At 31.5% G+C, this 13,395-nt stretch overlaps 1 protein-coding gene across 2 annotated transcripts in view; it reads right to left on the bottom strand.

Annotated features, from left to right (window-relative positions):
* The window catches only part of MS3_00001987 (uncharacterized protein), a 205,025-nt gene that overhangs the window by 28,893 nt on the left and 162,737 nt on the right, over nt 1-13,395 (bottom strand). For both annotated transcript variants that reach the window (XM_051209532.1, XM_051209533.1), the window contains one exon: nt 6,837-7,575. In XM_051209532.1, the coding sequence (XP_051074986.1) occupies nt 6,837-7,575 (739 nt within the window). The remainder of the gene's footprint in view (nt 1-6,836; nt 7,576-13,395) is intronic.

Genomic DNA, 13,395 nt, shown 5'->3' with positions numbered 1-13,395 from the left:
ATTATAGAATATTTAATTGTTTTTTTACTACAATAAACAGATAGATCTGTAATCATAAATTTTCCCATTATGTCTCACTTTTTATTATTTTTATTCTATAAAATACTATTTTTTGTCGTTTATATACAAAAAATATTTATTGAGTTAATCAAACAATCTTATTTCACTGGTTGAAATCATGAGTCAATTGAAGCTAGACCATCATGGAAAACCTGGAAGCACTGGACGGCCTTTTCGTTTTCAGCAGTGCGCATCCACGATCTTGCACCCAGCGAGCTTCGAACCCAGGACCTATCAGTCTCGCGCCATGCGCTTAACCAACTAGATCACTGAGCCGGCATCTAACGGTAGTAATGTCTAACTTCAACCAATCCACGAAGTTGCGCCACCGTACACCAATGTCTTCAGTGAGTTTCTATCTCACAACAGACCTGATTGAACTCTACTGGTAACGAATTCTCACTAGAACTTCAGGAGTATCTCCTGAAGTCAGTCGCTAGTGAGCAGGTGGTTATTATTATCAGAATGGGTTTTGTGAAAATCTGAAATTCGATCATTAACGATAATCAAAATAATAACTATAATATTATTAATCGATTATTGCGTAATATAAATTACATAACAATAAATAGTTTTCGCATAAATGTGTATGTACTTATTTCATTTAACTTACTATGTAATCATTCTGGATTTGTTACTCACTTCATTACAGAATAGATAATTCTTACTTTATCTCTTTTTTCATATTAAAATTGGATAACATCAGAAATTTATAATTAAATTCTTTTTAATTGAAATCATTACAAAAATAGAAATAAGAGGATATTAAAAATTCTAAATGCTGTTTATCAGTGTACTTTTCAAATGGATTGAAAGCATTCAATAGTGCCATCGCAAAATATCTTGACACAGGACATGAAGTCGATGCACTGAAGTTCTTCAAGGTGATTAATAAACAATCAAGCTCCAACCTTCTGAAATTTGCTGAAGCATAAGCAATCAAACGTCTAAAACCAGACCTATGTATACAGAAAGAGACAGTAATAAATCTTTTTTTGCCCTGGCAAAAATAGCCCCCCCCCATTTTTATTCATTTATTTCTATTTATTTATTTATTGAGTCATTATTCCAACTTTTTCTGAAGTTTAAATTACATCATACATAACTGACTCATTTAAATTCATATTTTCTTTATTACCATTAATCTATTTTCATGAGTTCTAATCACTATTTCAATGTTCCAGAACTTTCCCTCTCAAACTTTATTTATTCGAGACAAAATTTTATGACCTCATTAACTCTATCGAAATATTCGCTACACCATGATACATTTATTCATCTTTAATCACCCTCTTGTGTATAAATATGTCAATATCTGTAATAATTTTGAATTTCAAATAATTTAGGTTGTAAGTAGCTGATGAGAAACTAAAGAAATAAAATGAATTCATATTATTCTGCACCAATCTTTGTTCTTGCTCTCTTTAAAATAATAAAGGGAACTATGTGTATGAAATTTTCAAGTTGTACTGACTGTTATATTGTTTTTTTTATTAAAAGTCATGGTGTTTTATTTCATAATCATCATAATCAGTTACAAATGGGAATACAATGATTAAATTGAAACTAATTATTAATTAACTATGTGACTTTGTTTCGATAAAATTCACGGAATCCATAACAGTTGTAAAGCTTAAATCTAACCTCATTAAGAGCTAGTGGTTGATCTTTAAATATCTTAGTAACAAAAACAAATAGTATGATAAATAAATATCATAACCCCTTTGTATCAGTTATGATTAAAATCTATTAACTTTTACTCAAAATAATCATCACATTAGTAACCATCTTTATTTTAACTATTTTATGTGACAAATGTATCATATATTCTTGAATTGTTACTCCAACATGTAAATGACAACTTTGTTTAAACTTTAATTTTTAACATGGTTAGCGTACCCTTGATTGTTGAACAATTCGTTGCTTACAATGTCGATATTATGTTAAAATTTCGAAATAACCAAATTTCTTATTTTGTATGTTACAAATATTATTATTGTTTACTTAACTCTTTATACCTATTGTAATCAGATATGAGTACAACGGATTGTGGCCCAAATAATGTTTTTTATACATGAAATATTTATATAATTATCAGGTCTGGTAAGGAAAGACTTGTTAAGCCAAGTTAATGAAGCATATACTTCAATACTGTATCAATTTTATCACAATGTTGAACTAGAAGCTAAGAAAAAAGTGAGGAAGCGTGCTTTTTAGATTTGTCTGTTGGCCGCAAACGAACTTCACTAGAATGATGTAACTAAATAGAAGTTTTTAGGTAATCCACTCTCGACTCCCATACCCCGATAAGAACTGATCAATTATTATTCTTAATGTCAACAACACGTCAGCGAATACATTTAAAATAAGTAAGAACTGTTATTGTGTGAATATTAAATAAGTTTACATCACACTGATTATTATTGACTTATTCTGTAGTGTCTCAGAATGGACATATTCACACGAACTTATAAATGGATCAAGATAATTAACTATATTTCATTTCTAATAAAATTTAACTTAAATTTATATCTTTTCTATGTCAACAAATCAGTGTGAGCCATATATGTAAACTAATTAATTATTATGTCTACTTGTCAAAAATGATGATATTTTTCGTTCTTTAACCAAATTCAACCAGCCAGAAGTATTTATATGAAGAAAAGAAGATTGGGAAAAAACTGAAGCGAAGAAAATTCCCATTATTTCTCCAAGTGTTTTTTATAGTTTCTTGAGTAGTGTCATTTAAGATTAAACTAAAAAACCAATTAATATAGAAAGGGACACAAAGATTAATGGAATCATAATTTAGAAAGCTCTTATTCTCAGACATTTTAACAGTATGTGAATTGTGTATATTAACTGAGTTAAATTCGATGGATAAAATATATTGTAACAAATAATGAATGGCAATGATTATTTTATTCAAATTATGATCAGCTAAAGGGTACATAAGAAAACTAAGACTTAATGACAGATAATGGAGATTAAATACAGCTCTATGAATCCTAAGTAAAGATTATATTTCGTCGGGTTATTAGGTTCTTTTAATAAACTTATCACTGAATACGAGTTAGAAACGATTTCAAAATAACTTCCCTTTTTAACGATATAAATTTTCCTTTGTACTTTAACTATGATACTTCTCAAGTGAAATAATTGGTTATCTCGTTGAATGTATCATGACTAAAATCTATGTAATCGAAGTCAAAATAACTAAAAGTGAACATATTTACTTTGGCATGGTATTTACTTATGATTTTTAATTGTACTGCAACGATCATTTTTATGTTAGATAGTTCATAATAAACTTTCTCTAAAGGTTTAACATCATTTTGCTCACTGAAGCTTATTAAAATAAAAATGGAGAAAATGAAAATATGTTTTATAAACTTATCGAGTGTAACTATAATATTCTTGAATTGAAAAAGTCATTTTTGTTGTTTGATACCATAATCCTGAAGGAATGAAGTTTGTAGTCTCTGATGATATGTTGAGACCACACAGCTTATTTTAACTTCTGAACAGGCCGATCTATTCATTCTTCTTGTGTCACGTTTTGACTTTGTTAATTATTCACTTTTCAACCTTGACTGTTTTTATATGAACATATGTGTGTGTATATCTTATCCTAGTCATAACGTCTATAGTTTATTTTTGTGTGATTATCAATATTGAATAACGCTTGATTAAATCGAGTTGGCTCACATGCCTTCTACAACGCGCGTCATTTCGCTTCGCTTTCTTCTATTCGCTTCATCCGTCTCATTTTCTGCCCAGATAAGTGAGTGTGCAAAATATATGTATTCAAACATCCATTCTCGTATTTGACTTATTTAATTCCGTTATTCACTAACGAGATTTAAGTTGATGATCATGTAAGAGGATAGACGATATGTATATTTAATCAACCATTCATACGATCTACTCGGAGTCCGGTTTCGGGCCACTAAAGTGGTGACCTCGTTGACAACATTGCTCGATCTAACTGAAGTCAAAATGAAGGGCCCCACTAAAAGTCCTACAAACGTATATTATTAGTTACATTTATTATTAGAATTTTTTTATGAACCCTTTGTACTTTCCTCATTCTTAAAAGTGCATCTCCCTTTTCTACATAGACAAATAGATAAGCTGCATTGTTTAAGTCATAATTTAGGCAAATATAAATCTTTATTTAGACTGTAGTAACTTTGATACTTTGAATTTATTTAATAACTGAATTTTCTTCTGTAAATTTTGTAAATACAATACAGTTATTTAAAACAAATATGGTAAGTTAATTTATGCTTTTATAAACTAACAAAGAATAAACTCCTACTGTACAAAACAAAACAAGTGAGTTCACATATTTTTCTCACTATTCACTATTAAAATAACCGGGTCTATTGTGAGATAGTAACTCACTGAAGACAATGGTGAATGTGTTGCTCAATTTCGTGGATTAATTTAAGTTAGACAATAACGCAATTGGATGCCGGTTTAGTGGTCTAGAGTTTAAGCGTTCATGGATGAGACTGATATGTCCTGAGTTCGAATTTCGCTAGGCGAGATCTTGGACGTGCACTACCAAGGAGTCCCACAATTGAACGATACAGTCGCCTAGTGCTTCCAGATTTTGCAATGGTGGTCTAGCTTCAATTGACTCATGATCTCAACTTTTAAATTTACCATAACATACACAAAACCCATTTCTGATAATAATAATATTGTTTTTCCTTTCATGTTAAACATGATAACAAACGTAAGAAAAAAAATATTGTATTTCATTCTATGCCCATTTTCATGCTTTCATATTATAAATCTCATCTAACTGAATATGTTATTTTCCACAGTGTTTTTTTTATACTCTAAATGAATTATATTATTAGTGATATCTATATACTGTATGCTTTGCTATAATTAACCATAATTTATTCCCTTATTTTAAAATTTATATTATACAGTACTACTACAAAATCCCTAGTGATTACAATCATTCTAACCTGCCAACTATTTTATCATGATTTATTATTAATCAAATAGATATGTTCAGTTAAACAACTAAAAATTCTATAAATTTCAAAACCTACTGTTTTTATAAAAAAAATGTTTGTTTGTTTGTTTTAAATCAGACAATAAAATAAACTAATTTTTAAATCGGCTTTTTTTCGTCATCAGACATATTTTAGAAAATTTTGTTTAAAAAAAATTATAATTTTTCTTTTTTTGATCAGAAAAAAAATATTGAACAAGGCTTTTTGTTTATTTTTGATTTACATATTACTAGTTAAAAACATAATAACATGAAGTAGATAAATATGGTTAAGTCCTTGGCTATACGGAAATTGAAACCCCCTTTATGTGTTTAAAAACAATTTGTCCTTACACTTAACCTACCCTGGTAATACTGAAATATGGTTACGTTTTATTTAATAAATAAAATAACAAATGAATATTGTTAGCAATTTTACTTTGACTGAGATTATATCGAAGTTGTCACAGGTTTTTTGTTTATATTTTAATGATTGAAATGTGTTTACTTATAGTTTTTGTTTGCCTAACAAGTTAGAGGATTCTGGGGGGTTATTTATAAATAATCATTGGATTCATTATTCTTATTATTATTATACATGAGATAGTAACTCACTGATGACAATAGTGGATGGTTGAAGTCGATTACTTGAAGTTAGGCATTAACACTGTTGGATATCGGTCAACTTAGTGATCTAGTGGTTAAACGCTCTCGCGTGAGACTAGTAGGTCCTGATTTCGAATTTCGCAAGGTGGAGGGCGTGGATGTGCGCTGCTGGAAAGTCCCATACTAGGACGAAACAACCGTCCAGTGCATCTAGGTTTTCCATGGTGGTCTAGCCTCAGTTGATTCATGAATTCAACGCTTAAAATTACTATAATATCCACAAAAATCCTTCTCTAATTATTTAATAGTCGGTGATATTTTTTCTACTTACTTTCTGGTAGATCAGCTTAATTTAAAGTTAATTAGCTCTGTACTTGTATTCTGATATCTAATATGTTGATTTTTTATGAGAACAGTTCTTTTATTGGTTACATATCCTGGGATAGTTTATTTAAATCACTCTTCTCTTTTATTAGTCTTATGTATTTCACTCATAGTTTCTGTAAGCATATTACTAAAAATTCATATTTCCAATGAAATAAACCTTTCATAACAACCTTAAAAGTAATCAATGATGTCTAGTTTCTATTCATCAGTATGATTACAACTAATCGCGCTGCACTGAATTATCATTCTTTTTTACGTTTAATAACATTTTATAATTTGCATAAAAATTAATTAAGATCCGAATCTAAGCTAAAGATGAAAATAATAATACTGATACACTATAAATATATACAAAGTTTGATGAGCGTGCAAAATTTGTTCCCTTAGGATCCTGGAGCTTATGTGTCTTGTGTGGTGCATATGTATTCGGTACCCCTTTGTACCAATATTTATGTGTTCAAATAAATAAAAACATAAACTGGTGAGCGTAAGTTTTGTTGTTTACTTCTGTTCGAATTTTTAAGAAAGCAAAAACAAACTAAGATCCTTTTCGAGTCGAGATTTCGTTAGTATCCAATATATAATGTGATTTGCATGAAAATGTTCTAATTTTAAAAGTGTTTATGATGTCTGACGAAAGATAATCATTAAATTCAAAGACGAGTTTGATCTTATGGTCAACTATTAATAAGCATGAGCTTATTATTTTTGATTTGAATGCATATAGAGCATCGAAACGACTTATTAAAAAAAATCCCTAAACAATTACCTGCTTTTCATGTCGACATTCATATAGATTTTGATGTTGTGGGAGACATTGAAATAATGCTGTTCTTGAAAAACGTTTATTCGGTGTTTCATTAAAATCAGACAAATTTGATTGCAGACATTTTTCTTTTCCTACAGATTTTCTACATGAATGACTGTCAAACGGTTCATTTATTGTTTTGTTTGCTTCATGAAAATTTCCATTGTCTCTTTCATTATCTAAAGTGGTGTGTGTTTGTCTCTCTAACCAACTTGATGCATCGACAAATAAAGTTTGACCTGTCCAAAATGCTTTCAAGATTTTATATGTATGAAAAAATCTATAAGCAATAATGAAACAGTCTAAAATTAGTAAACTTAAACGAATATGTGTTAAAGTCATCACTGGTAACATTGGATGTTTGTTTGGATAGTTCAATTGACTTTGAACACTTTGTTGACTATTGTATTTAATATATTGAATAAAATTTTCTGAAATAAAAGTATTTTGTTCGTTGAAAATATCCTGTGTAAATTTATCACTGACTGAACTAATTGTACCATCGGTATATTCTTCCAAATCATTTGTTGTTAGAAATACACGTACTTGTTGTGTTTTTTGAATTTGTAAAGTTTTAAAACTATTTACTTGATGATGTGTTTTAAAATTAACCTCAGAATTCATGGAATGACTAGATGCTTCTGGGGATAAATGAAACAGTGAACGATAATAATTCGGAGAACTGAATACTTTCTTAAGACTGAAATAAATACAAAATGAAAGATAATTAGGATAATCTTAATTAAATTTTTTGAAATATTAGTTATTATAATTAATATTTCGAAACTGAAAACATTACTCATACTGTGGTGCGTGCTACTTATATTGATGTAAGTAGTATATGACGCGAGTCAGGAACGTAATATCTGGCAGCAGATGATGGGGGAAGATCAAGGAAGGAAGAGCCAGAACACAATGTAATTTGTGAGACAATGGATTGTTGATTGCAACAGCAACAGTCCAGTTTGATGTGATGGAATGATATTTTGCAAATTAACGATTTGTTATATTGTTTTTCAATTTTACCAAGTAACTTTGTAAATTTATGCTAAATACATTCCGTCGTCCCCACCCGTGTTCTGTTCACTACAATACTATCCTTTATCGGAATATAGAGTTTTCAGAAGCTAATTTTATGTCTTATATCTGAAATAGATGACCATCTATAAACTATATATCTATCAATTGCACGGTGAATTGTATTTCAAAGGATCATTTCGTTTTAGCTCAATTAATATCGTCTAAACTGAAGTGTGATAAACTTGATCCAGTTGTTATGCAGTAACCACTCAATGTGACTTGATGTCATACTGCATCTTATTAAATATGAGCGGCTGAAAACAATACTTCAAAAGCCACAGAACTAGGTTCCAGATCATATGATTTTTCATAAACAGAATTGGCTCATTAATAAATATTTGACACCACGAAATTGATATTTACTCCGTGACCAACTAGTGCTAACACCCCAGTCTTGCATTCGAATGGATGGAAATACCACTGACTTTGATGCTCAATATCTTAGGTATAAGACCATCGCCGATAATCTGTTGCGTCTAAAATCTCAGATACTCCTTATTTAATGAGTATTCGCTAGTCTAAAATATTGATTTGGCACATCCTTCTGTTTTCTTTTAACCATTTAAAAGTGACCGTTTCCATTTTTATTCATTGTCACAGTTGTTCAAAAAATTAAACCATATGTTGGTTGATTGGATTACTTCGTATCATGGCGTTCCAAGATTCGGTTCAATCCAACGTTTGTAAAATTAGATGAAATTATATTAGTTCTGTTTACCTGTGAATGCTTATGATTACTATTTGATAAAACAGTAGTACAGAGAGAATGAATAATAGTTATACAGAAATTAGTTAAACTCGATTTATTAAGCACATATTTACATTTCGTTTTTTCTCAATCACATTGGTGTACTAGTAGTTATCTAATAGGCTCATTTTTCCTAAATACAAATAAAATCATTTAACTTTGAGCGATTTATTGTAGAAAAAATAATAGGCTATCAAAGATGAAATTACTCCCTAGTTCGTTTCTTAGCCTCAGAGAATCTCACTATTAATGGAAAATAGAGTAAACTTTCAAATTTGACTATTATAGCCCAAAGTATTTTGGTTTACTTAGTTAAATCTGAGTGTTTGCTATTTTAGCATTACAAATATGATATTAGCAATCTTTTTATTGTTCAGACGACAAGTATAGAGCAGTAATGCTTTCTAACAATCCATATAGATTTGAATGTAATTCGAAAGTGAAACAGTTTCACGGTCGTGTTAGTAATAATCGATAAGACCGACTTTTTAGTCTTATCACTTATAATTTATTCCTTTTTAGTTAATTCCGATTTTAAATTAGGTTCTCTATCTGCTAATGACTATCACTGATACGAATTATCATCGTTTCCAAAAAATGATTCTTTTTATTAATCAGTCGCCTGATTATCATGATCTTCGAGGTCGTTGATAAATAATTTTGAGCAAATTAAATATATATAAAAATCTCATACTGACAAGGAGGGCGTGATAATCACTATACTGAGTTCCAAAACAAAATGTTTCAAAACAAAACATTTTATGCGGAATAATAGGAATAAATTAAATAATTCATAAATTCACAATACGTTCTGTGAATTATATTTCCAAACTACTAGATACCTTGTTCATAACATATAACAGAAACATTTTGTGTTAACACTCAAGTGAACACTGATTTAAAACCACATACACCATATACAACAAAGCCGTCAATAATTAATTAAGTTTAATGGCTCTTTCATCAGTTAAGATTCAAAACTGTAATCTTTTGTAATCATTTCAAGAAGTTCTAAGCTGAGATTAAGCGTTTGTCACTAGGGAATTAATGTTCCTTCAGCAACTTTTGAATAAATTATCTCAGAAATGTTAGAACAATATTAATTTTTCTAATTTTGCAAGAATGACCATTAAAATGTAACTGAAGTTCTGTGGTTATAACTAGCTTTTCAAGGTAAGAGCTAATCCGGATATATATATATATATCAGATAACAATTTATGTATTAAATAAGAAAGATTACTAAGAAATTTGTGCAGTGTTTCTGTGGTTTTTAAACTTTTAGTGAGGTCAGATATTAAATTTTCGTGCGTTTGTCGATACCTGTGGTAACATATTCAGTGAAAAGCTTGTGTTCGTTAGGTGATAATTTATATAATACAGATCTTTGTGAAATGTCAAATTCCAATAACGGGATGCGTGGACGAATAGAATCGATAACATTTTGTGCATGGTGTTTAAGAGATGTATTCCGTTTAATAACAATTTGTGTTAAACTGGAACAAAATTTGCAAATCCCTAACCAAAATTAATTCAGTAAATTAATATCTGACGAGGTTTCAATACTTGCCTAATTAACATAACTATTAAATAATTAAGATGGTTTTAGATTACATACTAAATATTATTTTTTAAAAAGCTGTTCAAAATAGTGATTTCTATTGTAGTAGTAATAATAATCCACTCAACAATAAAGGTGTCCAAAACGTTTATGAATAACTCTTTGATGGTTCCTTTGTATTGATTGAAGTGATTAGGCATAAGCACAAAAAAAGGAACAATTTCGTTTTATTCCTTTATTTACTAGGAAGATACATGCTTAGTATAATGCTATTTTCATGTATTATTACTTTACTAAATTTTGTTTTTGTTTAAAATAAGAGATAATCGATTTTATTCTTAAGGTGTACATTTGCTTAGATATTCATTTGCATGTTATAAGACATTTGTTGTTTTGAAAGGATATGAATTTTCAAGGAGCATTTATAACTGAAGATATTCCTCACGGTAGAAATACAGTTTGACATATGTTGTACAGATTGAATGCTAACTACCTTGTTTCTCATTTTAAGGGTTAACATCCCAAAGTCATAGAAAGTTAGCAGATCTAAAAGTGTAGACTTAATGAATAACCTGACAATTTTTAGTAACTAGTTGACAAATAAATCAGTAACAGAGTACAAATATCAACCGTTTGTAAGTCAAATTGAATTTCTCTCATGATCATTAAAATAATCTGCTCTTACTTCAGAATTTTCAATAACATCAATAAAGACGTTAAAACTCAGCCAGCACTGAAAAATGTTTCATTTAAATTAAAGACTCTTCAAGAATGAAGACCCACTAACACATTAAGAATCGAGATCAGTATCTTCAGACCATTTAATCTCATCTTCCGCCTTTACTTACCTGATTTAAATGATGAGACTAAGAACTAAATGAAACATGATATTTCGCTAGCAAATAGTACATGATTCCATGTGCCTACTTGTTTCAAACGTTCAGCAAGTGATATATATGTTATAGACAAACGTTATCATTCAAAATGTATCACTGGCCTATAACAGGTGCTGTAAGAGTGTTTTGTAAGTTATAGGTCGAATTGGATACTTGTTCTGAAGTTTCAGCTACTGCATCAACAGAAATAGAAGTGATGATTAGAATTTATCAGTACCTTCTTCATTGAAATTAAATTAGGAATGGAAACCTTAAGTAAATTTCAAGAATTTCGAAGGTGATTTTCGTTACCAATCTCTGTTAAAAGGAAAGCCATTAAAAACCATGAATCAATTGTTTCAGTCAAGATTGTGAAAGGAGTGACTTACTGATGAGCCTCAAACCAGCAATAGCTGTTCAGTAATTTGCATAACGGCAGAACTAGGAAAACCTGAAAACTGCACTTTCGAACAAGTGTTATTTTAAAGGCAAATAAATCCATTGTTGTCCTTTGAATGACATTAGATAATGCAGCTGATTACTTCTATATGTCATTTTTAGCAAGTAGATTTAATTTATAACTGATTGGCCACTGCCTAGTGATCAATGTCCTGTGTGCCAAGCCCTTCTTAGTGCGGATGGTGACTAACCAATCAATCGTAAATACATCTCAGTCCTGCAGGAGGTCAGTCGTGACCCAGATAGCACAGCAGTAATGTCTCTGACTGTGAAGCTGGGTGACACGGCAGTGAATCCGTCAGGGAGTTTCAGTTCCCTCAGGGTTGCAGGTACACCTTGTTAACGAGCGCCAAAAAGCATGCAGCCTAGGTCCAAAGTTTCATGTCGACTACTTCCACCCACCATCTCAAGTAGACTTAAGTTCTACTATTACTGGTCTGAACTCCGCCTGTAGCTCTTCTAGAGTTACTGCCAGTCCCAAGCCTGTGTGAAGAAGGAGAGTTGAACATGTAATCAGAAACCCCATCCAGTCGAAGAATAGTTTGTTAAAACAACGCTAACCAGATTAAACAAATTAAACCTTTTAGACTCTGCCTTGGTAGTTGAAGGAAGAATTATGACACCTCAGAATCAAAGCTGAGATTCGTCGGAAGCTACGAGGCCGATGCTCCTTATAACCAACAGAGCAAACATTTTTATGGGTACATGGAACGTCCGGACAATTTGGGAGACTGGGAGGACGAGTCAAGTAGCAACGGAAATAAGGAGATACAACTTGGCACTACTCGGAATCAGTAAGACCCATTAGACCCAAGCTGGACATCAAAGGTTAGGTACGGGAGAGATGCTGCTGTACTCTGGTGACGAAGAGGGAAATGCTCCACACACTCATAGAGTTGCTCAAATGCTGTTTAAAGAAGCACGAAATGCACTTATTGGATGGGAATCTCACGGATCCAGGATCATCGAAGAACCCTTCAAAACAAAGGAAGGGAGAATCACAATGAATGTTATCCAGTGTTGTTCACTCACCAATGATAGCAATGACGACTATAAAGATTAGTTCTACGATAGGCGAAGTGCCCGAGAAAGGACCTCACCATCCTGACGGGAGGTCTAAATGCCAAGGTCAGAATGGACAACACCTGATATGAAGATATCATTGGACTACATGGACCGAGAAAGAGAAACGAAAATGGGGAGAGATTTGCAAATCCATGTGCATTCAGCAGATTGGTTGTGGGTGACACAATATTCCCACACAAACGCATACACAAAGCTACATGGATCTCACCGGACTACACCACAGAGAACCAGATTGGTCATAGTTGCTTCAATGAAAAGTTCCGAAGGACAATGGAAGATGTGGGAACCAGGTGAGAAGTTGACATTGTTTAAGACCACCACCTGGTTGTGTCCAAGATGAGACTGAAGCTCAAGAAACACTAGACAGATGGGGAAACAGCAGTACAAAGGTTCAATGCAGCTTTCCTTCAAGATATCAACCTACTCAACGAATTCAAGATATCTCTGAACATCAGCGTCAAAGCCCTACAGAATCTGTTGAAAGAAGAAGAAACTACTATGAAGGACGACTGGAAAGAGATCGAAGAAGCATTAGTTTCGGGCATCGTCATCATGAGGAACAGATCTCTATGGAAAACCTGTTTTGGATTCAAGAAAGAAGAACAAGAAGACAGCAATTAACAGCAGCCAAAAAAGAGCAGCGAAAGTCAAGGCACACACCGAATACAAAGAAGCGAACAAGCAAGTGAAGAAGATCATTAGAGCCGACAATC

Source organism: Schistosoma haematobium, chromosome 1 (assembly GCF_000699445.3).
Source record: "Schistosoma haematobium chromosome 1, whole genome shotgun sequence".
NCBI lineage: Eukaryota > Metazoa > Platyhelminthes > Trematoda > Strigeidida > Schistosomatidae > Schistosoma > Schistosoma haematobium.
The sequence above is the reverse complement of the archived record's forward strand: the minus strand, read 5'-3'. Positions and strand labels throughout refer to the sequence as shown.